Source organism: Galeopterus variegatus, unplaced genomic scaffold (assembly GCF_000696425.1).
Source record: "Galeopterus variegatus unplaced genomic scaffold, G_variegatus-3.0.2 Scaffold8205, whole genome shotgun sequence".
Lineage (NCBI taxonomy): Eukaryota > Metazoa > Chordata > Mammalia > Dermoptera > Cynocephalidae > Galeopterus > Galeopterus variegatus.
Genome location: NW_007734316.1, coordinates 66,970 through 91,268, shown reverse-complemented (window position 1 = coordinate 91,268; position 24,299 = coordinate 66,970). Strand labels below are relative to the sequence as shown.

General features: G+C 38.9%; 1 protein-coding gene across 1 annotated transcript in view; it reads right to left on the bottom strand.

Annotated features, from left to right (window-relative positions):
* Positions 1-3,698: 3,698 nt before the first annotated feature.
* GRXCR1 (glutaredoxin, cysteine rich 1) overlaps positions 3,699-24,299 on the bottom strand; it is a 65,447-nt gene continuing 44,846 nt past the window's right edge. The window contains exon 2 of the mRNA XM_008592707.1: positions 3,699-3,986. Coding sequence (XP_008590929.1) covers positions 3,699-3,986 — 288 coding nt within the window. The remainder of the gene's footprint in view (positions 3,987-24,299) is intronic.

Here is a 24,299-nt window from a genome sequence, read left to right as displayed (position 1 = left end):
CTGCAGAGGCTAGAAAAATAAAAAGTACATCTCCCAGATTCCCTAACAGTTAAGTTTGTGAGTTATTTAGTAACCACAAATCAGATACACTCACTCCAGACTTTACTTACAGAGAGAATTAAGTAGAAAAAAGGGCAGAGAACAAATAATCCTTTTGCTTGTGTGAATCACAACAAAGACAGTGAGTTTCTGAAGCTGACTGCTTCTTAATTATGGCAGAAACTTCCTTGGGAGCCCATTTTGGCTGAGAAGTTTTGTGAGTAGTCCTTAGAAATGTGCCTAGAGTCTGTATTTCTAGTCTGTAAACTAACTACACTCAATAATAAATGCCTTCATCCTTAAATAATACAGTACTTTAAGTAGAGAAGTATCAAGCAGTCACATCTCTGTATCAGCTAGTTTAAGAGACTATCTAGATAAAGCCCCTTTTATTCCCCTCCTTGTTGCCACACTGAGACCCCACTGAGGCTCATTCTCTGTTTTACAGTTCCATTCTAATATGGTCTTATGGATTTCCACTGTAAAGGTTTGTGGCTGGTTCAGACAAGTCACTATTTCTCACCTTATTTCCTACTGGAATTTCCAAGATAGTGTATGTACAAACTGTTGCAACACAGTCGTTTTGTGTGAAGATTTTCTGAAGCCAAAACAATTTCCTGAAGCCAGAACAATTTCCCTAAGCAAGTTCCAAACTGAATTTGCTTTTTTTATTTTTAATTTTACTTAATGGAGCATCCTGGGGCAGTGTAGATTCGTCTTCTAAAGCAATTTCTTTCCCTTGAGCATTTCATTGCTTCCACCTTTAGTTTTTAGTTTGGCTGAGGAAAGGAGTCATCAGGAAAAAAGAGCTTAATGTCCTTGTCAATTCCCCTTTGTACTTTATTATCTTCACTTCCATGAAGATAACTGAATTTCTCTGCTACCACTCACCTTGGGTTAGGTGGCAATGACAGTAGAACGATAAAGGAGCAACAAAATGTTCTCCTGATTTCCCTGTCCCACCACATTGTCTCCCCCAGGCTGCCTCCATCTGCCTTCCTGTCTCTGTCTAACTTATTCTCTGGATGTTTCTATCTTTTTCTCTATTTATCTCTCTCCCTCCTTAAAGAAAGTTGCATTGTACAGATGGTTCACACATCTTGATATTTCTCACCCATCTAAATTTAAACTAAATCAAATGGTTTCACATAGCTGTTTAAAACACCACAGATGTTAAGGAAATTACCAACATCAGCTTCTTTTCCTCCCTAAACATTGTGTTTCACCATGTGCCAAAACCCAGCAGAGGGCATCCTTCCATTTCAGATGCATGAACAGTGCAGGAAAAGGGCTCTCCAATTCAAGAAATGCATCCCATTTACAACTGTGCACTGGAATTTAAATAAAGGGGCTGTTGTAGTAGGAGGGGAATTTGTTATATAAGTTGTTCTGGAGTGTTTTCCATTTTGAATTATAGGTTTAGAAGTAATTCTCATTTTACAAGGCAAAAAAGGGGGGGGAAATCATCTCTGTTTCTGGATTCTCTCCAGGTTTGGGCCATTACAGAAGCATCAAGGTAGCACCTGTGTGATACTTCCTCCCTAGGCTACCATGTAGGTAAATACAGTGATCACAGAGAAAGAGCAACTGAGAAAGAAACACGCTGCCTGTGTCATTTGTCTGTTGCGTTCTCCCTCTGTCTGTCAAACTGAAAGACAAATAGCAGGACAGGCATTGCAGCCTGTTATATGGCTTCAGAAGTAGGAAGACAATAAGCAGTTTGGCTTCAGAATGGGAATAGGACTGGTCAGAACAGTATACCAGGTGGGGCCAACCTTACACCTGTGTAAGCAGGCAGTCATCCACTAATTTTAATTGTGCAGTTTCACAGAAATTGAAATTGCACCATGAGAAATACCTTACGTTGTCAGAATTTTTCCTGAGTTAAAAGGCAAATATCCACAGCCCTTAATAAGTGATGTTCTCCCTGGTATGGTTGAGTTTATCAGATCCTTTCTTTGTGGAAGAGTGTTTTAAGGAGAGAAGGAAAGAATGTGAGGAGGCAATGCAGCATAATTCATACCTCCTTTCAACATGTGTTTATTTGAGCATCTACTTCGTGCCAAGCCTTGTTCTCGGTGCTAAAACTATATCTGCAAACAGTCAGAGATCCCTTTCCTTGAGGAGATGTGCCAAGAGCAAGGTTTTGGAGAGTCATACAGACCTGACTGTGTCCTGGCCCTTCCACTTAGCTGGTTATGACACTTGGAACAAAAGAATTAATGTTTTCTTTTGGATAATTGTTAGTATTTATTGAAAACATGCTTTGTTCCAGGCACAGGAACTAGGCACATGTATGTATTATCTCATAAAATACTCACAATTAGCCTATAGGTTCTATTATTATTATGGTTTTACAATTGAGAAAATCAAGGCACAGAGTCACATGATATGTATCACAGCAGGAATCTGAAACAAGGCTCTCTGACTCCTGTGCTTGTCTATTAACCATTATGTCATAAGAGAGTCGACTCCTAAGCCTATCCTAAGGGTTAGATGAGATGACAGGTGGAAAGCTGAGAGTGGGGTATACTGTTATTATTATTACTATTATTTATATCACTGTTATCATTGCCATTGTTGTAGTTTTCTGACACCTAGGAGTATGTGCTGAAATATACTAAGTAGAAGACCAATATTCAAATCAAATTTCTTCTACTTCAGAATGTAGTCTGTGTCCAGCTCTGGTTAAAAGCAAGGTTGCACAATGTCATAAGTATTGAATCGTGGCTTCTCTGCATTTATCTTTCCATGAGATGACAGGCTGCCTCTAACAGCTGTGGCTGTGGACAGGATATTAAAAAACAGATTCCTGGAAACAAAATATGAGCGTCTCCTTGCTCTAGATTTTTCTAACTTACCCTGAAAGCTAAAGATTAAGACCAGATGCAAAATGAACCAAGATCCAAGTATCCATCTGGACTCTGACAGACTCTTTGTTCTTTGATTAGCGATCATGTAGCCAGCTCTCCCCCCAACCGGTTGCTGGTGCCCCTTGGCTCTTTGCTCTTACCCTTTTCAAAGTACACTCTCCAAAGCCCTCTCCTTGGGCTTCTTACCCAAGCATATTCATAGATCAAGAGGGGTTAATTATGCTAACAGTATTATTCAAAGAGAAATGAAGCAGGCATGTTTTGTTGCTGCTCTGGGAGTTATCTCTGCTTACTGTAAGCCTGAATTTATGTCCCACGCTACCACATTACCAAAATCAAGGATAATTTTAAACAACAAGCAGATAAAATTCTGGCTCCAGGCCCCATTTTTTATTGATTTCATTTCAGGACTGTCATCTTAGGTTCATTAGGTAGGAAACTGAATGTTCAATAGTGGGGTATAAAAGAATTCACAAGTATATATCTTATAAATATTCCATTTTTCTTGCTTGTGCTAAAAAAAGTAGTTTTTATCCCACCTGTCAAACTTCACAATGCAAAACTCAAGTCAACTGAACATTTTAAAAATGTAGTCCTATTTAAAAAGGCAACTTCATGCTGATTTTCTCTCACCATACTTGTGCTGGGAAGAGCACTGTGGCAGTACATTGGTTGGAAGAGAAATAAGTGCTTCGATCACTTTGGTTTGAGTGCAAAAACAGCAGACGTCCAGGTAGTTATGTTGCAAGTTACCTTGTCATATAGGCTTATATATTGCTATCAGCACTACTTGGATTCTGTGAAAAAGATTTTCCTTAGCAGAGTACTTACTCCGAGGTAATGGCCGTCGATGAACACGACAGGGAGGGAAGGAGCTTCAGAAACTCGTCGGCATCGTTCATCCAACTCTTTTCCGTATTCACCATTCAGAGCTATGTTTTTCTCTTCAAATTTTACTCGATGATTTTGGAAGATCTTTCTGACCAGTTCACATCTTTCAAAGGTTGTCCGAACCACGCGAAGGCAAGTGGTATAAATCACGACACGGTCAAATTCCAGTTCAGTTGGTGGTTGCTAAAGGGAAAGCATCATAAAGTAAGTCTGTTCATTTTTTCTTTCCATGTCTTCTTATTTAAAGACAACTAGCAAGTTTTAGCAAGTGTTTTACACATTAAAAGCATGCAATAAAAGTTGAATGAGCACCTTGTCAATTCTAAGATGTCTTTTTTAAGTTAGAATATCTGTAATTGGGATAGAGATAACAATTAATATAATTTAAATGGTACAATTTAATTTCTTCCTTTCTTAGTAACACATTAAGTAAAATTGATGATGTCCCACATGGGATGCCACGCACTAAAATAATGAATGGCTGAGTGAGTTTTCTTAAGTACTATAGACATTGTTCAATTACTATATCTGCCTCTTAAACCCAAACTAAAATGCTCATATACCACAGAATAGTCAAGGTTAGCATTTAACTAGTTGTAAATTCTTCTACTTATCAACTTACCAAATTTTACAGTCTTTTGAACCACAATTTCCTAAGAATAACAAGACCTATATCACAGGATTGTTCTGAGGTTTAAGTAGCACACACACGTGCATGTGCTCAGGTGAGTGATGAGGCTGCAATATGCCAATGAGAGGGCTCTGCCACAGGAATTAAAGATGGAAAGGCCCAGAATGGGAGTGCACAGAAGCCAACACTGAGGTGAGCAGTGGGTGAAAGCCAAGCATAGAAAGGAAACAAAGAATCAGATGTACTGGAGCAGAGGCAAGCAACACTCAAAACCAAGGTGAAGGCTGCCCTATCTGAGAACCTTTTTCTCCGTTTCCACCTAAGTCAGAAATCAGTGACTGCTTGTCTGTAAAACCCTGCCCAGTGCTGCTAGAGCATGCAAAGGGCCATTAGCAGGTAGGTCCTGACATCAGCAGGAAGGCTCCTCTGCTTCCTTATCACAATCTTCCTTGAAGGAGGCTGTACAGAATACAACTATGCCATGAGACCAAGGAATACATGAGTCCTCATGCGGCTACACTTGTTAAAAACACAACCACACTACTTGTAAAACTCCTGTGAATCCAAAACTGATTGGAAACCATTCCAGGCAGCTAGCTAAATACTAAAACCAGCCAGTAGGACACTAAGCCCCCTCTCTTTGTATTCAAAGAAATCAATTGACTCTGCAAACATGCAAATTGTCAGATAGTACTGAAAAGGTCCAATCTCATGACGAGTCAGTACAATGGTCTCCACCTCGTGGAGAGAGAGAATGTTTTATCCCTGAAGACAAAATTTATTAAAGATGTAAGAATCATTTCTTTCCTCAAGAGAATGTAGAAGTTGAGAACCCAGAGGTCTAGAGGGTCCAGATATCATAACTGCTGAGCATGTCAGTGGTAAAAAAAAATATTAGGGAAAAGCAGAGAAAGTGACATCTTTTTTTTTTTTTTTCCTTTTTGTCTTTTTTACTGACCGGCAACGGGATCGCAACCCTCGGTGTTGTGCCCGCATCACGCTCAGCCAGTGAGCGGGAACCGGTCTCCACATGGGATCCGAACCCTCGGCGGGAGTGCCACCGCGCTCCCAAGTGGCACACTATCCAGTGTGCCACCAGGCCGGCCCAGAAAGTGACATCTTAAAGAGAAAAACATTACACAGCTTCAGGCAATTGTTGGCCTGTAGGCATGTGACTCCAGTGTTGTAGTATATGATTACTTTACATAGAAGCTTAAAACCTAGATTGTTACAGGAAATTTTTTGATTTCTAAATGGTGGCACCTAATTAAAAATGTTTTAAAATATCATATGGACCTATATATCTGGAGGCTGAATATGGTATAAACTGCCTATTTATTACCATTAGGGTAGAGAGAACATGAGCTTAAAAGTCAGATACACCTCGGCTCTGCCACTGGCCTTCTGTGGGAATTGGGAAGCTCATGAACTGTTAAGCCTCACTTTTCTCATCTGTAAAATGCAATAATAACAATAGCTGCCTAACAGGTTTGCCAAGAAGGTTAGGAAAGAGAGACTACAAAAACAGCTAGTATACAGCTTAAAACATGGCACTGTCCCAAATTAAGCAGAAAAAAATATTACACATCACCTCATGATATTTTTAAGATTAAGAACACAAACAAAAATAAAACACTGAAAAAAATCAGGGCTACTACATAATTCCCTGTCAACATGAAGCTCATAGTTTAAAGTAATAAAAATACTAAAGGGTACATAAATACAGAATTACAAACTGTTAGGTCCTGTGAAGGAAATGTACAAGTAGTTGGAGGAGCATTTTGCAGGAGTGACTTTTCATAGAGATCAATAAAGTATTTTCTGATATTTGAGCTGAGATTGGAAGGATAGGAAGAAGTCAATAGAAATTAACTAAGTAGAGAGGGTGGTGAAAAGTATTACATGCAAATACAAAGATCTGCAGATGGGAGGAAGAGATGGCATGTTTGAGTTTCTTCAAAGGTCATTTCTTGAAACACAAAGAGAGAAAAATAGAATGGTACTAAATGAATCTGCACAGGTAGTAGGGTTGATATCATGTTGTGTTTCATAGCCACTTTAAATATTTAAGGCCTTTCACCTAAGAGCAATAGGAAATCCCTGGAGGCTTTTAAAGAGCATGGGAGGGGTTTTACCGAATCAGGTTTACATTTCAAGAAGATGAATCAGGAAGGGTCACTGCACCTAGTCGTGCAAGATGTGCACTGCACAAACCTAAGGAGTATCACTGGTAGCATGGTCTAAATAAATGGCTCCCCCAGGGTTGTACTCTCCACACGTTGAGCAATCACACTTAGTCTCTTTGTCAACTCCCTTGGTCTGAGGACTGAAATTGAATATGGGACAAATTTAGAGTAGGAAGTATGGTTATGAATTAGAATAGGCTATCCAATAAAATGTTCTAAAAAAAGATCTTATTGCACCATTTGTTGGTGTGGTTTGGAAGTAGGTCTTCCTAGAGGTAGTGGTAGGTTGGATGATTTCTCAAGGTCTTTTCTAGTGTTCTAGTTTTATAATATGAATTTTAAATGATATTGTCTTTGGCAGAAAAAAAAAAAAATCCTCTTCTACATTTGCTTCATTTTCTTTCCCTCAACAGATTTGTCAAAGCATCTGGCCAGAAATCTAAAAATAGCTAATCTTTCAATAGTTCACTGTCCCTCTCCTCCCTTCCTGAGGGTTACCATGGGAATAGCATAATGAGGGATGGAGCATCGAGAAGCCATTGGGGTCTGCAGCCCACTGGCTCTGAGAGCCGACCTAGATAGTAATAAAAGCAGCCCATTTCCTCTTCCTGTTGGTTAAAAAGATGACTATTACGGATGCCGGGAAGCCTCATGACAGCTAACAAAGATGTGTTGGAAAGGGATGAAAACCGCTGTAAGCAGATGAAGGGGTTACCAAACCGCCAGCCTATGTCCCCAGCCTGTACCTCATCCTGCAATAGCCACTGTGAGACAATAAGCACTTTAGTCACCTGCTCATCTTGGGATGACTCTGGAACCCCCAAAACCACTGAAGCTGCCAAGAATTAGTCCCCACCCATGTCCCACGGAGGTTCAGCATGGAGCAGGCTCAGCTCCTCCAGCTGAAGCAAATCCAGTGGAGTATTTACACTTGCCCCTTTGCCTGTCCAGCCTGGCACCTGTTTGAAAGGGCCTCCTGACAGAGGCCTCCTAGTCTTGCCCTCATGTGTTCCCAAGTCATCAAGAACCCAGAGGCCTCCAGACAACTCCAGGAATTGAGATCTTAAGCAAAACAATTTTAAATAAATAAAAAGAAACATTTTTGAATGCTGATGGCAGACACAGTGCTAACAACTTCCCATTCATTTAATCTTCGCAATAACTTGCATAGTGTTGCTGTCTTTATTAATAGATCTAGAAACCTAAGCTTGGAGAAGATTAGTATCCTCAATAAGGTAACAGAGTTAAAAGTCAGCAAAGTTGAAGATTGGAGCCCAGGTGGTCACCCTTCCGAAGTTCATGTGCTTTCTTTCCACTGAGCTGAGCTGAACCACTGAACCACTCTGTTGTGCTACCCACTCCACAGGAAAATGTTGTTGCTAAACCACAAACTGCTATAAACCTAACCCTGCCCGTGAGACAATGGTTGTGATTTAAAGACGCTTTCCTCTTCATCAAATTATGCTCCCATATCGAACAGTAAATTACATCACACAGGAGGCATGTTAAACAATTTTTTTCAGTCTAAAAAGATTCCTTTGAGATAAGCAAGGTGTAGGGATCTTTTTTCCTTCTCCTTAAGGCAAAGAGGCCAAGTGATTCGCTCAGAGCCATGCAGTATGTCAGAAGGCAAACTGGGACTAGACCCAGTTTCTTGATGATCAGGCCATGGGCCAACCTGGCTCCAGGAACCGTAATTTTAAATAGCAGATGTGTGCCAGTGGAAGCAGGGCTGTGGGCCTCTAGAAAGGGCAGGAAATATTACTTCTATTGCTCTCTCTCCCTCTCCATGCTACTCTGTAAACTCCTATAGCTAAATGTGTATTATGAGATGCTTCTTGATCTGACATTTAAAAAATAAATAAATAACCCCCTGCCCGCCTTTCTCTCAAAGTCACCTCTTGAATTCTTATTCACAAATGCACTTTAGCCACACTAGGGTCCTCTCTTAGCTTATTTCTTGGATCTGTTTCCATTCTAACCATTCCCCTGATTCAGTGCTGAAGTTGAGTGGTGATTTTCTATGTCACAATCCCCTTCCCACATTTGGACCACAAAACACCACAGGGAACTTTTCTATATCCTTCTGTTAGACACAAATTATAAAAATAATTATGGCATTATTTATCACGTGACTACTGCATATTTATATGCAGTTCTAGGAACTGCAAAAGGGACTTTACATATGAGATTTTCATTTATCATAAGTGATAAAAGTTATTCTCCAGGTTTTATAGATGAGGAGACTAAAGCTTAAAAATAAACTTAAGGTGCCCAGATAACTCAGGGGAGTTATTCAAAAGGAGAAGAATCAGAACTTGAACATGGGTCTGCTTCCTAAGCCCTTGATTTTTCCTTAGGAAGATGCTTCATAACCTCTTAAATATAAATGAACCATGGGCCACACTGTTCTAGAACCGAGTGGTGAATCCCATGATGGAACAGTCCTGGTAAACCCATTACTAATTCTCCATTTTATTGATACTCTGGTTAAATGTCACCCCCTTAGACAGTCCTGCCTTTATCACCCTATGGAAAGTAGCACCTCTATTTTCCTACCCAGTTCCTTCCTTTCGGGTACCTAGTACCACTGGGCATTATATCGTGTATGTTTATTGGTCATTGTTCCCACAAATAAAATATAACTCCACAGAAGGAGGAACTTAGTTTTGTTCACTAAACTAAGAACTCAGAATACAACCTGGTACATAGTAGATGCTCAATAAATACCTTCTGGCCTCTTTTCCATATACTTAATTAGAACTTGGCTTGAATCTCCCTCTTAGTAACTGGATAATCTTGGACCAGTCACATAACCTGTTTAAGTCTCAGTTTTCTTACTTGTAAAATAGGGACACTAATGCCTGCTTCATGGGGATTTGTGAGAACTAAAAAATTTAATAAGTGAAAAAAACACCTTAACATAAAGACTGATGTATCATAAACACTCAGCAAAAGGTATGTTTTTATTATTAATACCATTATTATTATAAAATGTTATTGACATTTATCTACACCATCATCACTATTACTATAAAGTCAAAATACACAGATGGCGTCAGCCTCATAAGCTTGAATGGCAAAGTTTAACTTCATAATTATACAATGACCAAAAAATAAATCTCTATTTATATTTGTTTGGGATATGCCATCAATTCTGAGAGTGAAAACAATGCAGTCAAGAATATACATCAGATGTCATAAAAATCACCCCTTTTCCAAGTTCATTTGCTGCCTTTGCGGCATAAAAGAAATGCATGAGCATAATTTTCATATGCAAGGAGTTTTGTAGAGAGTGTTTTCCATTTTCTTAATGTTCCAAGATTATGCAAATAAATAGATTTCAGTTATTTCCTAAGGAATTATCCATTTGTCCAAATCAAGTACTGAATGGGCATAGATCATTAATTGAAAAGTCAATGAACCAAAAGAGTTGTCCACACCAAAATAATAGTAATAATATTTTTCTAGAAAGCTAAACCAACACAATACTGCTTTTACAACACATCTGAATTAATGGAAATGAACGTGTCTTCCTCCTACCCCATGAAGACCTTAGAAGGGGGTGGTAGTTCTGCCAATTCAGCATTAATCAGCACAGGAATATTTCATATGAAAATATAGGCTGCTGTCTTCTTTTGAAAAAGCAGAAAATCTGAAAACACTAATTTTGTTGCATTCCTGCACAGAAGTGATAACAAGCTTGGCAGCAGCTAACCCCTTTAAATGACACATGTTTCTTGATGCCACATTTCATACCATTCCCTTGTATCTAGACAATTTCATTCACTAATATGTTTGCAGAACCCCTGTAGATTCAAGTCTGTGATGTGTGATCTAGGCTAGTCTGTTCATGCAAACACCTTATATGAGAGGAAACAGACTCACAGAATTTAATTATTTGAATCAAACTTTTCTTTAGGAAGCAATAAGTTGCAGTGGGGAAAAAACCAATCTCGAGCCATTGCTTTCACACCTATAGCTGTGATGGTTAAACTTTATATGTCAATTTGACTGGGCCAGGAGATGTTCTGATATCTGATTAAGCATTATTTCTGGGTGTGTCTGTGAGAGTGTTTCTGGAAGGGATTAGCATTTGAATTGAAAATAGCATTTGCAAGCAGATGGCCCTCCCCAATGTAGGTGGACACCATCCAATTTGTTGAAGGCCTCAATCGAACCAAAAGGCAGAGAAAGGTTGGATTTGCTGTCTCTCCACACAACTGCTTGAGCTAAGGCATCAGTCTTCTGACCTCACCACTTCTGGTTCTTAGGCCTTCGGACCTGGACTTGAATCTACACCATCAGGTCTCTGGCTCTGAGGCTTCAAACTACTCCACTGGCTTTCCTGGGTCTACAGCTTGCAGACTGTAGATTGTGGGATTTAGCCTCTGTAATTCCAAGAGCTAAAACCATATAATAGATCTCTTTCTAGATGTAGACATAGATATAGATATAGTATTGGTTCTGTTTCTCTAGAGAACCCTGACTAATATAGTAGCTGTATAAGTTGAGAGAAATTAGTTTACTTTTCTAGAACTAGGTTTTCTCTTCTCTAATATGAGAGTAGCTATAATCTAGCCCATAAGGGAGTTATGGGATAATACTTAAAATGCACTTGAAGCCACCTTGTTATTTATAAGTCTTTACAAACACACCAGCTAGCATTGCCCAAAGTCACATGGCTGCAAGAAGGGTGACTAGGATCTGATTCAGAATTCTCTCCTGGAAGCCACCCTCCTACCAAACAAAAGTGTCTCTCTTCCAATATGAATACTTTGGCTTCTATGGAAATTGTCACAAACATTATTTATTGGCATTTTAGATTCTGCTCATCTCTGTAGATAAACTGATATCAAGGTGAATGCCCGAATCATCGTATTCAGGCGTGTCCAACCCCAAAGCGATGGGCTTACAACAGCGAAAAGCCAGGCAGCAAATGAATCAGGAATATCCTGCAAATGAAGATATTTTACAAATACATTTTCCCTCTCATCCTTTGAAATACTCAAGTTTCAAAAGCAGAAGAGAGGGGGCTAAAACATTGAACAATGGCACCAGAATAATAAGTGGTCGATGGCCACATTGTCCGAGTCCGTGATGCCCTCCAGCTACTTCCTTCACAGAGACCCTGGCACTCTTTCCTAAAGGGAAGAGGTGTCCTTTCTCTTCCACTTGCCCAAATGCATACATATCATAAATTAATACCAAGCAATAAAAGTTTAAAATTTTCCTCCATTTTCTACAGCAAGGAAAATGCCTGAATAATCTGCTAAATGTAATTAGTCCCTTTCAATGGATTTGGATGTGATAAGAATTTACTTTAGGGCTTGAAATACAGGTCCCTCATCTCAGCTTGATGCTTTCTTAAATTCTATTGCGGTGAAGAAAAATGATCTCGGTCTCTGTGGAATTCCCAGAATAGACTAAAAACTGAGAGCAGCAAAGCCAGTGAAGATTCAGAAGTTGAGAAAATTGGTCCCAGCATCAGACAAATTCTTCATTCTTGTCTCCTTCTTCTTAGGCCTCCAGATTTAACTCTATGTCCCTCTGACTATGCTGATGATCGTAATCCAAGCTCACTTAAGTGTGCTCTTCCCCAGATTCTAGACACCACATTCAGGAGAAATAACTGCTGGAGAGCATTTACGAAAAGCCTGGAGGTTGGTTCAAGAAGCTAATATATGTGTTATATGAGTAGGGAGTCCTTTAACTCCATAAGGAAGGTAGGTACTGTTATTATCTTAACTTTACAAATAAAAAACTGAGGCTCAGAGAACTATGTGACAATACTAAACTCAGACAACTAGCAAATAATGGAACTAGTATTTGATCCGAGTAAATCACAGAACTCAAATCTCAACCTTATCAGCCATGTGCTGACTCTAACTCTATCTACACCCCACCTCAATGGGTGGAGAACAGGAAACTGGAGGGCCTGGTACAGGATTTATGAATCCTAAAGTTTCATAAATAAATAAAGACTAAGTAAATGGTGTATTATTTTGCTATTGCTGCTATCACAAATTACCACAAACTAAGTGGCTTAAAACAAACAAAAAAGGAAATTTGTTATCTTACAATTCTAGAGGTCAGAGGTCCCAGATCAGTTAATGGGCAGAAGTCATGGTGTCAGGAAGGCACCTTCAAAGGCTCGGGGGAGAAATCTGTTAGATCGCCCATCCCAGCTTCTATTGGTTACCTGTGTTCCTCGGATCGTGATCCCCTCCTCTTTCCTCAAAGTGCACTGCTGCAGTCTCTGCTCCCATTGTCACATCTCCCTGACTCTGACCTTCCTCCCTCCCTTTTATAAGAACCCTTGTGATTAAATGGGGCCCATCTAATAATATAGGATAATCTTTCCATCTCCAGAGCCCTAACTTAATACATCTACAAAGTTCCTTTTACTATAAGGTAACATATTCACAGGTTCCAGGGATCAGGAGATGAACAGCTTTTGGTGGGTGAGGGCTTGGGCAGGCTATGTTCAGCAGCCTACCATAGACAGATAGATTGCATTTATTTATTTACTTGCTTACTTATTCACTTGTTTATTTATTTTGGTACCTGGCACAGGGATCCAAATCTGTGACCTCAGTGTTATAAGGCTGCACTCTAACCAACTGAGCTAACCAGCCAGCCTGATAGCTAGATTTTAAAGTACTGGGTCATAGGTAGAGGAATAAAAGGACTTCAAGTTACACAATCTTAAAACAGAAAGAAAACTTGGAGATCATCTAACACAACTGGAACAGTTGTATGGCAATGTCAAGAATACACTCAAACTTCTGGTTATTGGACTAGATCTTCCTCGTTGTGCTCATCAGCTTGCTGTAGAGACACAACCTGAGGGTAATTCTAACAAAGGAAGCATGAAACACATTGTTCCTCTGAGACCCTTGCTGATACAATCACTTGAGACTAAAACTCTTCCCCAAGTTCCTATTTAAGAAATGGAAAGGGTGTGAAAAGAAACAAGTGCATTAAAGAGAGGGAGAGGATTTCCCTGTTCTTTATCCATCACCCCTCACTGTGCAATATGCTTCACCTCCAATTGTCAAATAATCCTTAGAAATTGCTGTGAAAAACCATACACTAAGCATGACTAAATGAGGGAGGTACTTTGTGTTACATGAAACAGAAAACACAAATGAAAATGTTTGAAAATCCTGCATTAAGCCGGAGGTTGAATTTGTCTGTATGTTCCACAAAGGAATCTAGATAATTTTTCAGTTTAGCTTCAAAGAGAACAAATAAATAAACATAAGATTTCAAAAACAAGAAGATATTGCCTTCCCATCTCTTCTGAAATTTCCCCAAATTAGGTTGCTTTAATAAAAGCAGCTAAATTATGAAGCATGTGAAGCCTAGAGAAGCATATGCGCAGAATAATGCTCAAAAATTTAAAAGTCATTTTTTTTCAGGTATACATTGTACCATTTGGATGACTGATGTAATTTTGTAAAGGAAGTTTAACACTTACTATTGATTGTATATTTGAATGAGAAATGAATGCAGGTGTTGCTAAACAAGATTGATCACAGTATCATTATCAGGAGGAAGAAAGTAAAATTATTTCTAGAAATATTCTTCATCAGACTCTGGTTTGATATCAGAGCTCCTTACTGGAGCTGATTATTAGAATTTGGAGGTTCAGCCATTAGGAAAGGGATCTAAATTATTGAACAATATCGTAAGTCTCATCAAGTGGTATTTTTATCATGAATGATCTTAACAGTAACCCAATGAACAGTGGGAAAAGAAAAAATATTCATTAAATGAATTCTATATTCCAGGCATTATGTCAACTGAATATATTTATTTTCGCCAAAATCCTCACAACATACTATGCAATAGATATTTTTACTCTTTGTTCACTGACAAGGTACACGAGTCACAGGGAGAGATTGTTAATTCACTCCAGACCACAAAATCATGAAACTCTTTTCTTATAACATCCCTCTTTCCTAGATTTCCTCCTACATGTCTGGCTGTTTCTTTTCCATGTTTAGCTGGGGTCACTCTTTCCCCTTTTCCGTGGGCTCTCAGCTTGGTCCACTGGCTACCTCCTTCTCTCTGGAGACCTCATCCAAAATTTCAATAGCTAATTGAAAGCTGATGAACCCCCAAATATATATCCTCAGCTCAGACTCCTTGCCTGCAATCCAGACCTGAAGTCCAGGTATTTAACATCTTTACTTGGATATACTCTGTATGCATTGAATTAAGAATGCCTGAAGCTTCATCTTTTCCACTAAAACTACTCAACTACTAATCACTCTGATTCCTCTAGAACTGTCCCTCACCACCACCCATGTCCTATAAATCAAGTAGTCCTGCCAATTCTTCTTTTCTTATGTTTCAACACTGACTCCTTCCCTCCACCCCCACTCCCACTGCCCTAACTCAGGTTCCCACCATTTCTCACCTGGACTACACTAGCCTCTTCACTGGCCTCCCTGCCTCCAAACTAGGCCCTTTCTAATCTATTCTCCAAAGTGCTTATGAAAGTTTTATATTTAAAAGAATAATGTGATCTTGTCATTGTCATTCCTTGATAAAAATAATAATAAAATAATTGCTTTCCATAGCTGCAAGGATGAAAGTCTAAATACTTACCCATAAAGCCTTCTTGGATGTGGCTCCTGCCTCCTTCCCTAGCTTTGCTTCTCATAGCACTCCCCTCAATGCATTCATTATTTATTTGACTCATTTTTATTAAGTTCTAACTATGTGCAAAATTCTCCAGACACACCAAACTGCTTGCAGTTCTCCAAAACATTTTGCATCCTTTAGTGCCTCTGACTTTCTTTTATGTAGTCCCTAAACCTGGAACACACTTTCCCCCATCACTCACTTGACCTCTTTCTTCTCAATGAACAAAATTCAGGTCAAGCAACACCATCTCTAGAAAGCACATCTCTCCCAACCCTCCCTTCAATGCAGTGTGTGCTGTCTATCTTCTGCACCCCAGCACTGATGTTGTGCCATTAGGAAATTCTTGACATCAAAAATTTTGTGTTAGTTAATCTTGACCTCTTTCTTCTCAATGAACAAAATTCAGGTCAAGCAACACCATCTCTAGAAAGCACCATCTCTCCCAACCCTCCCTTCAATGCAGTGTGTGCTGTCTATCTTCTGCACTCCAGCACTGATGTTGTGCCACTAGGAAATTCTTGACATCAAAAATTTTGTGTTAGTTAAATTTGCATCCTCTAGACTTGATAGAATGTCCGGAACATGATCACAGATACTGCTGTGGTCTGAATGTTTGTGTCCCACTAAAATTTGTATGTTGAAACCGGATCCCTAATGCAATAGTATTAAGAGGTAGGGCCTCTGAGAGTTCATGAGGCTCATGAATGGGATTAGTGCCCTTATAAAAAAGGCCAGAAGGAGCTGGTTTGTCCCTTCCACCACATCAGGATAACAGCAAAAAGGCACCATGTATTAGGAACAAGCCCTCACCAGAGAGCGAATCTACTGGTGCCTTGATCTTGAACTTTCCACCCTACAGACTGTGAGAAATAAATTTCTCCTGTTTATAAATTATTCAGTCTAAGGTATTTTGTTATAGTAACCTGAATGAACTAAGACAGACACTAAGCACATGTTCACTGAATGAAGAAGAAACCAAACTTTGAATCTAAGGTTGTCTGATTTTAAAGTTTATAGACTTTCCACTGTAGTATAATGACACAATATGACATGATATAGAGGAAAATCAAAAAAAGAGAAATCCCCAAGTTTCCTTAATCTAAAATAAGCAAACCAAATATGTCACTAGTATAACATACAAGTGATTGTCACTTAAGGAAACACTTGCAATGGACTTTTTTCTCTCATTAACAAGCTTTTTATACAATGTTGATAACTAATTTGCTCTTAGAAAAATACCTGAGGTGGAAATGCAGGTTGTTGCTGTGGCTTGGCTATTCCAGTGGGTGTATGTCATTCTGAACAGGATAATCTTATGGTACTTGTCCCTGATTAAATTGAAACCATATTGCCAGGTCAAAAGCTGCAGGCTGCTTACCCTGATCAACATGATGCATTCAAACAAGCCACCAAAAGGACTCTTTCACTTGTCTTCATTTTATTGTTTTTAATAGCAACAGATGGAGAGAGAAAAGGCCAAAAGACTTGTGTTAACAATTAGAAGGAAATAATGTTGAAGTTTTATTCAAGTCATGATTTTAGAAACACTGGAGAATAAGATTGAAGTGATGCTCTAAAACACATATTTGTGAAGGGGGAAAGGAGAGAAAAAAACAGGCTAATCATCTCTAAAACAGAATGGGGAGTATCATTATTCTCTGTTAATAAGTGGCTGGATGCTTGCGCAGGTGTAGGGAAAGCCTAGCCCGCTGTCTTTTACCACCTGCCGCTTACTCAGCCGCACCTACTGGAATGGTACATTAAAAATCTTTAAGAAAATAACCACTGTCTGTAGAGGTCAATTTACAATCCACACCTGCATGCAACAGCCACTTCTTCAGCCAGACCTGAGAGGGAGAAAGCATCTTTCCCTTTGGCTCCAAAGCTATGACAGTAGAAGCATAGAAGATGCCAGACAGAGTGTTCCCACCATCCCCAAAGGTAAAGAAGAGAGGAAGAAAGAAGCAGAAATGAAAGACAAGAGGCATCTTCACAGTGTTTCCACTTTCATTGTCCATCTCCATCCCTGCCATGGCCATGGTTTATTTACACGACTCAATAAACAAATTCCTCTTCCTGTGGTTTTTTTGAGTTTTTCATGTTTCTATTATGAACACTATCTTAGTCCATTTGGGCCACTATAACAAAATAAAATAGACTTCATGGCTTATAAACAACAGAAATTTATTTCTCACAGTTCTGGAGGGTGGAAGTCCAAGGTCAAAGTGCCAGCAGATTCTGCGTTAGTGAGGGTCCATTCCTGACAGACGGCACCTTCTCTCTGTGTCCTCACAAGGGTGAAGGGACAAGCAAGCTGTCTCTTACCTCTTTTATAAAGGCACTAATCTCATTTATGACAGTGGAACAGGGAGGACCTAAACACCTCCCAAAGACCCCACCTGTTAAAACCATTCATTGCCTTGGAAGCTAGGGTTCAACATATGAATTGTGGAAGGACACTAACATCCAGAGCATGGCACTAACCAAGACACTGACTGAATTCCAGCAGCTTCAGTGAACTTTATTGATTAAGTTTTTGCTTTCCAGAAATAAAAACTTTTCCAGAAACAGCCTTTGTTGAAGGAAAGAGGGTAGCAGTTTTCACGTGCTTGGGACTTAAGCACATCTCTACACTCAATATCCCTTTGGCTTGAATAGAATGAGTGCGGACTTCACCAATGCCTGGCTGGTCTCCTTCCTCTTGAATTCTGGTGCTCATGGGATTAAGAACTCTGAATTTGGAGGTAGAAAACCTAAATTATGAATCCCATCTCTGTTACTTGTTAGTAAGGTGACCTATATCCAATTGATTCCCATATACATAAAATAGGTAAAACCTACCTAAACACCCATGTCACCCAGAACTTATGTGGATCAAATAAAATGGATGGCATGACTAAGTACAGCCATGGGTAAGTGACTGCTGTTAATTTCCTGGCATTTCCCACGACTCAATCTTTGAACATTTCATATTTTTTCTATAAAATCCCCTCCATTGAAAGACTCATCTATTCAGTTGCCTAAAACTCTCATCTTCCTGCTCCTGGATCCCAGGTTAGTATTTCTTTTCCTTTCTTCTCACTTGTGCTACAGCCTAACTTCCATTTCCTTCTTAAAATCCTGCCATAACCTCAAACTCAGCAAGTCTAAAAGCAAACTCTTCCACAATTCTACAATTCCCTCATCTTCCCTCTGTGGCTTTGGTCTTTCCGTCTTCTACTGGACCTGGAGTGGACTTCCATCCAGTCTTCTCCCTGGTCAGATCCAATCAGTCATAGGCCAGCTTCTCATAAGGTGGTATCTTTGTGCATTTTCTCTCTTATCTGTATTATTCTCTTCCTGTTACCTTCATGCAACTCTCAATTCTCATCATCTTTTGCCTAGATTACTATATCTTAGCTGACCTGTCTAATTCAAGTTTCTCCCCACTAAACTATCTTCTCTCTACCAATGTCAGAATAATCTTCAAACCTTCCTCCCAGAAACTTTCTTGAGATATAAAGACATAGATAGAGATAAATCTCAAGTGGCTCTGATTTCCTACAACGTCAAATCCAAACTTCTCAGCTTGGTTTATAAACTTTTTTATAACCTGTCCCAAACTTTTACATTTTTTCTTACCTTTTCTCACTCCCAAATATGTCCCCATTAGAAAAATGTACATTTTATTAGATGGTGGAACTTATTGCTCTTCTTTACCACTAATACTTAAAACAGGGTTTCTCAACCTTAGCACTATTGATATTTTGAACCACATGACTTTTTTTCTGTGTGGGTGTAGGAGTGCTGACCTGTACACTGGAGGGTGTCTAGCAGTATCCATGGCCTCTACCCATTAGATGCCATAGCAACTCCCAAGTTTTGAAAACCAAAAATGTATCTAGACAGTAACAAATGTCCTCTAGGAGGCAAATTTACCCTAGTTGAGAACCACTGGCCTAGAACAATGTCTGGCACACAGTAGGAGCTGAAAAGGTATTTCTTAAATGAATAAATGAATGTACCTCTACTTTAGTGATGCCCATGCTCTTTTTCTCCATAAATCTTTTTTTTTTTTTTTTGTCTTTTTTCGTGTCCGGCAATGGATCGCAACCCTCAGTGTCGCGCCCGTACCAGACCGGGACCGGCAACGGGATCGCAGCCCTCGGTGTTGCGCCCGCACCTCACTCAGCCAGTGAGCGAGAACCGGTCTGTATATGGGATCCGAACCCTCGGTGGGAGCGCCACCGCGCTCCCAAGCGGTGCACTGTAGCAGTGCGCCACCGGGCCAGCCCTCTCCATAGATCTTTTGATCCATTCCCATCTTTATGGCTTTGCCTGGTTGTTTCCATGCTTGAGATGCTTTCTGACTAGTACCTCACCTAAGAGCCACAGGAGGTATTTATGAAAATTAAGTACCCAGGACCCTGCCCTGGAGATTCTGATTCAGACACTGTGGAACTGAGGCCAGGAATCTTTTTCTTTAGCAAGTACTTCTGGCAATTTGTTGATTGTATAAGTTTGGGGATGAACACTGAACTTGAAATTAAAACACTGAAGTTCCTTTCCCAGGACTTCACACTAAATGTGTGACTATGGGGAACTTAACTTTTAGAGGTTTCACTTTCAATGTATGTCATTCTTATTTCTACATCCAAGTCTTTTTTCAAGGATAATAAAAATAGCTATTTATTGAGCAACCATGATGTGTCAGTCACTGTGCTAAGTGATTTCCTGTGTTATCACAGCTCTGTAATGTGTTATTTTTTTTAGAAAGATATGGAAGCTGAGGCTCAGATGTATAAAATGTCTTGCTCTAGATCACACAGTTATGATGTGGAAAAACAGAATTGAACCCTGGTACCTCTATCTCCCAAGCCAATAATGTGATGCTTCCCGCTAACCTGACACATCCCAGTCCTTCCACCCACAGCTTTGTAGCTTTTTCTGCTCTCAAACATCCTCCTATCTCCCCTTACTCTTCAATCTATGCTCTCTTATAACATTTATGAATGACATTATGGCCTACAAAGACGTTTGTGAGCATCTTGAAGTCAAGGTTCAAGTCTTTAGAGGCTTTTTGAATTATTACTATTATCCATTTTTGTATTGTTTTCTGCTCCGAAAATAAAACTGAACATAGGGAAAGAAAAAGAGAAGGAGAGGAAAAGTAAATCTTCTAAAATTTCTGCAAGAGACAAGACATATTATCATGGTTTCTCAAAGTGTGGTCCACAGATGACCAGCATCAGATCTCCTAGGATGCAGGTCCCAGGCCCTGCCCCATTGATTCTGCAGCAGTAACTCAGCTGCTGCAGTAGGAACCTCATGTGACTCTTAGCCACACCACAGATTGCAAACCATCAAAACATGAAGTCTGTCATAGTTCTTGCCATAAGACTAAATTTTTAAACAGCAGATTCTATTTGTGACCCATTGAGAGTAAACAAACATTCTACAGGAATATTTGTCTATTGCTATGACTGTCAAGGGAAGAAACTATCATCTTTTTTTCTCATTTTCTCCTTACTGTAAGAAGAGTTCCTAATTAAAACCTCCCACTGAGCTGACAGTGAGTCAGGTTTAGGTACCTACATGATCTCATTGCGTTTCTTGATTTTGTGAAGGAAATGTGATGGAAGATACAGCGAAATCTTACACAAAAGTGCAACTCATCTTTAAACCACTCACCTCATTTTAAATAAACTTCGACTTCCCCATCTTTTCCAGTTGTACATACTTAACATTACAGTCAATTTACCAGATCTAGAGTATTCAAAAATTAGTTATATCATTTTAGTTCCTCTTCTATCTTGTAGAAATGATTTCAGTGCTGTTACCATGCCTCCAACCAGGATAGTTTCCTATTACAATGCTTTAGTCCCACACAAATAATTTCAGCTTTACTCTCTCTTTTAAAGACAGCACAAGAACAAGCTGTGAATTATAACCCTTGTGAAAAGATTTTGAAATGATGTGCTCAAGTTGCTGTCTTAGTTTTGGTATGTGCCAAATTAAAAAGGGGGGAGAAAGTCTCTTGATAATTTATTAACCAATCTATATCACAAAAGAGAGAGAGAGAGAGAGAAAGAAAGAGAGAGAGAGAAGGGGCAGATATTGCCAAATACCTTAAGTATGTTTCTTTTGTTTTTGTTTGATTTCCAATAGTAGGGATAATTTGTCCTCAACAATTTACACACTTTCTCCACTTATGTGCACTTAAGACAACTGGTCAATTTTAAGCCTTCATTCTGTTGTCATTAAAGAGAAACACTCAGTTGCCTTTCTATTAAATGAGAGGAGTGAATTAAATCATCAGGTGCCACAAATTTAAAGGTTTTTCAGGAGCTCAGCAGGTAAAGCAAAATGGGAAGCAAAACGATAACGTAATTCAACAGGGAGTAGTGGAAACTTATGAAAAACTGGAGTTTTATGCCCCCTCAAAAGGCATTCGAATTAAAAATAATTTTAAAACACTGTTATAACCAAACCTCTGAAAGTCGAATTCAACTTTTATGCTACTTATGATTCCTGAACTAGTTTTTAACGTACTTTGCAGCTTTAACCATATATTATTCTACACTTGATCTTAGCCAAAAGGCCGAGAAGGTATAACTATATACTATTCTAAAATAGCAAATAATGGTAATTGAAACCATGAAGGTAATAATGATGATGGTTAGCATTTATTTAGTGCTTATTATATGCCAGGCTCTTATCTAGAAACTTTACTTAAAGTAACATTTTAATCCTCACAACAACTCAATAGGGTAGGTTTATTGTTACAATTCCTCTTTTCCAGGGGAAGAAATTGAGACATGGATGCTTTAAATAACTTGCCCAAGCTAACTCACTTAACATTTCTATATATATAAGAATTATAATAATACCACACAATAGAGCAAATCAGGCTTAACCAATTTCATAATTGATTAAATATTCACATTATAAACCTTAATAAAGAGACTTAATGAAAGATAAAAGCAGTATTTGAAATTTAGAAAATATTTTATATGACAACATTATTTAATATGCCACTCCATTAAAAAAATAATCAAAGTTATTTGATGTCTCTATATTACTGAAATAGCACCGTGTGCTTAAAGAACTAATTGTTATTATAAGCTAAAGAATAAGAACAGGAGTAAAGTTTTATAAAAGGTGAATTGTCTAAAGTGTTGATAATTTTTAAAGTTAAAGGAAAAGCAGTCCTTTATTTCATTCAAAATACCAAGTGAGATCATAATCATTAAAACCCAATAATTTGGATTGCTTAAAGAACTAATTGTTATTATAAGCTAAAGAATAAGAACAGGAGTAAAGTTTTATAAAAAGTGAATTGTCTAAAGTGTTGATAATTTTTAAAGTTAAAGGAAAAGCAGTCCTTAATTTATTTCATTCAAAATACCAAGTGAGATCATAATCATTAAAACCCAATAATTTGGATTTCCCATTTCAGCTCCAACATGTAAGGAGCTTGGAGACTGTTGTTCTCATCCTTACAAGAAGAAAATGCTGGATGAAACAAAATTAATGGCTTTTCTTGGATCCACAAAAGAACTGAAGTCACAGGGCAAACTGTCACCCTGAAATTTGTAGAGACAGATGCATTCAGAAAGACATAGGTGAGATCTACTTATTTAGGGCAGAAGTCATTGAAGCCATAAACTGGTAGAAACACATAGATGGTAATTTTGATAAAGTACCAGAGGCCAAGCATGGACTGGCAGGAGAGGAAGAAAGTCCCAGGGGCCACTCTCTTAGGGGGGCTTCACACTTTCACAGGTTTTTCCTCCAGGAACCCCAGCAAGTTCCCACAGTGAAGTACAAGGAAAGATCCTCCCACGGCTCTGGTAGGCGGAAGAACAAAGTAACCACTCACTGCACAATGAACTCAGAGCTTTCTCCCAACAGAGTCTGCTCTCTGTGAGAACAGACTTTTCCAGAGCTGGATTCCAGTGAAGGAAAGGACATTGCCCCCCACTCTATCCCCTCTAATATTTCTATCTCACCCAAAGTGGGAAAATAGAGAACAGGACTTCAAGGAACTAGATCAGGAACACTGCAGGTAGAGAGTGCAGTGGGTGACAGGGGAAGGACATTTACCACTGGAGAAACACTGTGAAGGCCACAGTGCAGACACAGGCCCATCAAAAGACTGAGATTTAGTCATGAGATTGTAGAACGTCCTGCCTCTCCCACATTTCACCACCACACTAACTGGACTCCAGGATAATAACGAAAAACTGTAACTGAAAGAGATTCTCTCTGAGAAGTGTACTTAGGGAATTCCAAAGTCAAGAGGAGAGACAAAAACAAGGACACTAGAGGAATTTGATGCCTCTGGTGCCTACAGCTAAAATTAATCACAGCCCAATTCTTAGCCAAACTGACATAAATATTCACATGAAAGTGCTATTTACCTCAGTTTCTTTTACCCGATGCAATACATTTGGTAACAAAAATTACAATGTATGCCAAAAGGCAGGAAAAAAAATCACAGTCTGAAGACACAAAACAGTCATGAGAACCAGACTCAGGTATGACACAGATGTTGGAATTATCACACGGGGAGTTTAAAATAACTATGATTAGTATGTTTAGGACCATAATGGAAAAGGTAGACAACATGCAAGAACAGCCGAATAATGTAAGCAGAGAGAAAAAAGCTCTAAGAAAGAATCAAAAGTAAATGCTAAAAATCGAAACCATATAATGAAGCATTGTGTCATAAATGAAGAACGCCTTCCGTGTTCTCATTCACAGACTCAATACAGCCAAGGAAAAAGTCAGTGACCTTGAAGAAGGTCAACAGAAACTAGAAACTATTCCCAAACCAGAATATAAAGAAGAAAAATAATGTGGAAAAAAAAAATCAACAACAACAGAAATGATAGCGCATCCAAGAACTGTGGAACAATTTTTAGAAGTATAATAATATATATGCAATTGGTATACCAGAAGTAGAAGAAAGAGATAACAAAGAAGAAGAAGAAATGCTTAGAACTTTCTAAAATTAATTAACAGCAGACACCAAATCAC